A 4,684-nucleotide genomic window follows, 5' to 3' on the forward strand; every position below is an offset into this window, starting at 1 on the left:
ATACAAGTACATTTATGCGATATATTTCTTCGCTGGTTTTGAATTTTTACAGTCTGTGTTCTCAATCCTCATTTGTATAGTTTACCTTGGCACGTTTACCTGTTACGTCGAGATGGGTTTTTGCGGTTTCGTCATGACATAACCTCGTCTATGTCTAAATTACGAAGGTCTAGGCCACGTCGAGCGCTGTCGCGTGAACTATCTGAATTGCAAATTTTATTAAGTATAATTTGAATTTTATAAGAGTGTCTGTATATACGAGGATACTCTTTTCTGTAACCGTGATAAAATTAATTAGTCGCGTACCGATGATAAATTGTATTAAAAATTAATGAATATTCCTAATTTTTGCATTAAATGAAAATAAATGACACGAAATTGTAACGATAAATAAACATGTAATTGAATTTTAGACACTTCGTATTAATTTAACTAACCAGTTTAACAAAACATTTAACGAAACCCTCTAAAAGACATTTAAAATACAATTACATAAAATAATTAAATCGCAAGCAGTGCAAACTCATGGTATAGATAGAGAATATTGAGAATATTTAAATAGAAAATTAAGCGTTGAAATTGGATCACGTAGATGCTATTTTCGGCAGAAAGCAGAGCTGTAGACTCTTTGTAGATGCAATGACTTTTATGATATCTTATTCTTTCCATTGACTTGTTAAATAGACATAAATTGTTAGCTCATAACGAATGGTATGCTTGGAAAAATTTTAGTAACAATTATATTTGTAATATTTGTTATATGCGAATAGTGTTATGGTACGTAAATGATTATTTTTCACGTAAAACCATACCCTGTAATGATTGATGATAAAATTATATTTTTCTATTATAAATTTGTCTAATGATGACGTTCCCTGTTAGAAAATAAGTTACGTTAAAAAAATAAAAAATTTCTCGGCAAAGCAATCAACGAATAAACATGTGATTAGTAACCAGTAACGAACTAGAAACTAACATCTTCCGTATTAACTCCGTTCATTTAATTATTTTCCTTTCAGAGAATACGGGAAAATGTTTCGCATAAGGATTCTAGGATTTAAAGGACTAAAAAATGTGGTAATAAGATTTAAAGAAAATGCAAAAGGCAGTTTTGTTTTTTCAAATAAAATTAACCTATTTTTATCCGAAACTATATTAATTTAGCAGATATTTTAACTTGAATTTATCATATTTAACGTATGCAGTCAAGGAAAGCAACATCTGTAACATTTTTCTTGAGAAAAATTTTTCTTTCAAATCTTTTTTTTTGTTATACAATTTTTATAGTATGCTTAAAGTACAATAAGAAATAACGGTAGTCTATACATGTTATATAATATGTAAATAAATTTGCCCAGGCTTTGCCTATCCGTACTTATTAATTTTCCTGACCTTGTTGACAACGTAAATGCAAATACACAAGCAAGAAAAATAATTGAGATAGGTGTATCTGAATTAAAGTATATATTTTATCTCACATTATGATCATGTAACATAACAGATTCAAATCTTTTACGAGTGCGAACAGTGTTTGTAACGATCGCTAACTAGCAACAGCTAAGACTGGATGCGGCGCTATCGAGGCCCTCGATAATACGCGCAACAGTTAGCAGTCATCACAAGAATTTATATTTTTTTGTCTTTGTAATCAACAAAAATAAAATATCACTGTGGAAACTTGAAAGTGACCATTTGATTGTGCAACAAAACTTACGATGAAGAAGCTGTATCTGTACCTTGTATTGGAATTATGCGTGCTGACCATGTCGCAAAGAACTGCCTTGGATACGTCGATTCTTAATTTCATCTACCGTGGATATCGTAATTGGTTAACGCAATCCTACGGTACGTCTGTTTTAGTTTATTTCGTGTTACGTCTTTATGCAGTAATATCATTTTCTTCTGGTTAGAGAGATGCTTTTTGGAGGAAAATTGAATTATTGTGAATCTTATTTTTCATAGACTAATGTTTCATTGTGAATATATATATTTTCGCGATAAAATGATAAGTTGACGAAATTTTTTCCGGTAAAAGTAGACAAAAGCTTGCACAGCACGGATCATTTTTCTTTTAACATATAAATATTGTAGAGATTATATTTTCAAGTAACATGCGCTATGAATTCTGTGGCACCCTCTTCTGGTTCTTGAGATGGGGAATTTTGTAAACAGTACTTATTTCGAAATTCGTAACGAAACTAAACAGCAGTCCTGAAGTGTATTAAAAGTGACGAACTGCTAGGTAAATGTGAAATCTAAAGATGTCTGTATAGCATTTCCATTTGTTCTTAAAATACTGGTCAGTCTTGTTCTACGAGTATAAGAGGCAGCAATCTGATTGTGATTTCAGATGGAAATTGGGTTTTAGTTAGGTTAGGGACGGGGTGCGCGGGAAAAGTTGATACCTCGCCACTGAACGCCTTTACTTTATAGCATAAATCTTGAAAATATACAGTAGCTCACGAAAGTTTTCACGTGCTATTAAAACTCTAGACAATTAAAATACGCACGTTAAATTTAAGAAGTGAAAACAATGCTCTTGTTACTATAAGATACAAGTACCAAGATTATCTGTATATTTAAAATTTGGAACAAATCCGATAACGTTTGTAGAAGTTTTGAAATCATTCGTTGCAATTACTTGATCGGAGTTTTAACATATCGCGTGTAACGTTACATCACAGATGAAGTATTTTTGTAAGTTGTTTTAAAATGACTATTTTGTAGGCACAACAAATGAGGATCGAATGTCTCAACTACGTAATAAAAATAATTTTCAAAAGGAAATTCCAATACACGTCCCTTTTCCTTGCAACGTTACAGGTAGTTAACCAAATTTATGATTATTGTTATCAAATACTTCATGGTATCACTTGTAAATATTACATCGTCGTATTTATTCCTTTAAATCATTATTCATTTTAAATCGCAGATTTCTTTTATTTCCAATAATTTTTACAATTTATCCTAGAGACAATCAGTAAATTTCTGTGGCAGCAAACTACAACTTGTAGTGGATACAAGAATTTCAATGTGATTTTGAGTTCATTCATAGTTTTGTCCTATTAATATCATTTTTTAAGATACATATGTAACATTACAAGTTCCTCACCACACTGTAGTTTAAGAATAGTAAAATTGATGCTTATCTTTTGAAGTTCATATGTATTCTAATGTATTTACTTTAATTTGTTTAGCCGGCAGGTCGCCAAAAGTTCCCGAGTCGGTTCACCATTTAAAACCAGGAGACATAGATGTCATTGCTGCAATGGGTGATTCCTTGACAATCGGCGCGGGAGTTACTTCGATTTATACGTTCGAAGTGAACATTGAAAATAGAGGCATAGTGGGTAGTATCGGTGGTCAAGGAACTTGGCGAGAGTACCTGACTCTCCCTAATATTCTTAAAGTATGTTCATTTTTTACATCTGCATTGTTTATGCACATGATTTGTGTTATCGCCATAAATGCGAATACTGAAATCTTTCATAGTCCGATTTTTCTATATGCAGGAATTCAATCCTAAATTAATAGGTTATTCACTTGGAGACGCTATAAGTACTGATCCAGCTGCGCAGTTAAACGTCGCCGAAGCTGGAGCTATGTCTAAAGATATGACTTTCATGGCGACATATCTGGTCAATAAAATAAAAGATGATCCGAGGATAGATATCAACAAACATTGGAAGGTTCGTATGTTCGTAGACAAAATAATTATATACATATATATAAATGCCAATATGAAATTGGACAAATTTTTTCTTTCTTTAATCAAAATTTATAATTTCATTTAATATTTAATCGTTTAAGCAATAGTATCTACATTTTTATGTTTTCCAGTTGATTTCATTGATGATTGGAAGTAATGATTTTTGCATTAATACGTGTGCAACATCTCCATGGTCTATGTTAAATGATCACAAAATAGATTTAATTCATACTCTTAGAATATTAAGAGACAATTTACCAAGAACTTTTGTTGCTCTTATACCACCACCTCACTTAAAGGAACTGGTTGCTGCACACCAAGGAAGAGAGCCATTCCTGTGCTATTTGTCATCCATGATTGAATGCTCATGTTTGTTTGCTTTACAATTTAGAAATCAAAGACCGGAATATTATAAAATAATGGAGAGGTTTGTATAATTTACTGAATTTATGAAGCATTTTAGATATTTTGTATTTACATATGCAATTTATAAGGATTTTGTTATATCATACTTTATATTTAATCTTAGTAATTATACATAAAAGGGGCTACTATTCCCATTTTAATGAAGCTTAAGTATGTTGTGAAACTCAACATTTTTCCTATAGGGGGTAAACTCACTTAGTTTCCGAAATATTTAGAGAAAGCTGCTGCTACTACTATGTTTTTTTTTTTTTTATTTAATTGTTGAAATTACAATCAATTCTCGCGTTGAGAATTTTCTCGCAGTGACATGGCTGTTTATTTACAATAAGTTAATACTTATTATAGATAGGTATAATTTATAAGTATTATAAGTAAGTGCATATGCTTAATTTGGATAGTTAAATGAATCTAACGTTTAGGTCTAGCGGGTAGTACCTCTTCAGCCTGCGAGTCTGGTCCGTCGTATCGAGTAGTCCAGTGATTAGGGGGTTTCGGTGTTTGTTGATTCTTTTGCTGTATCTGTCGCTATATTTTGCTATTTCCTCTTTG

At 31.6% G+C, this 4,684-nt stretch overlaps 1 protein-coding gene across 1 annotated transcript; it reads left to right on the plus strand.

Annotated features, from left to right (window-relative positions):
• Positions 1-1,583: 1,583 nt before the first annotated feature.
• On the plus strand, positions 1,584-4,238 carry LOC117237281 (phospholipase B1, membrane-associated-like). The gene is made up of 5 exons (XM_033501064.1): positions 1,584-1,845; positions 2,728-2,823; positions 3,198-3,409; positions 3,513-3,689; positions 3,841-4,238. Exons 1-5 carry the CDS (start codon positions 1,716-1,718, stop codon positions 4,144-4,146), a joined length of 921 nt encoding a protein of 306 aa, XP_033356955.1. The 5' UTR covers positions 1,584-1,715; the 3' UTR covers positions 4,147-4,238.
• The last annotated feature ends 446 nt before the right edge of the window (positions 4,239-4,684 follow it).

Source organism: Bombus vosnesenskii, unplaced genomic scaffold (genome assembly GCF_011952255.1).
Source record: "Bombus vosnesenskii isolate JDL3184/JDL3185 unplaced genomic scaffold, Bvos_JDL3184-5_v1.1 scf7180000013368, whole genome shotgun sequence".
In the NCBI taxonomy this organism is placed as follows: domain Eukaryota; kingdom Metazoa; phylum Arthropoda; class Insecta; order Hymenoptera; family Apidae; genus Bombus; species Bombus vosnesenskii.

Coding starts and splice junctions, on each gene's coding strand:
- LOC117237281 (XM_033501064.1), top strand. CDS start 1,716: ATGAAGAAGCTGTATCTGTACCTTGTATTGGAATTATGCGTGCTGACC. Junction 2,824..3,197: donor TTTTCCTTGCAACGTTACAG/GTAGTTAACCAA, acceptor TAATTTGTTTAG/CCGGCAGGTCGCCAAAAGTT. Junction 3,410..3,512: donor CTCTCCCTAATATTCTTAAA/GTATGTTCATTT, acceptor TTCTATATGCAG/GAATTCAATCCTAAATTAAT.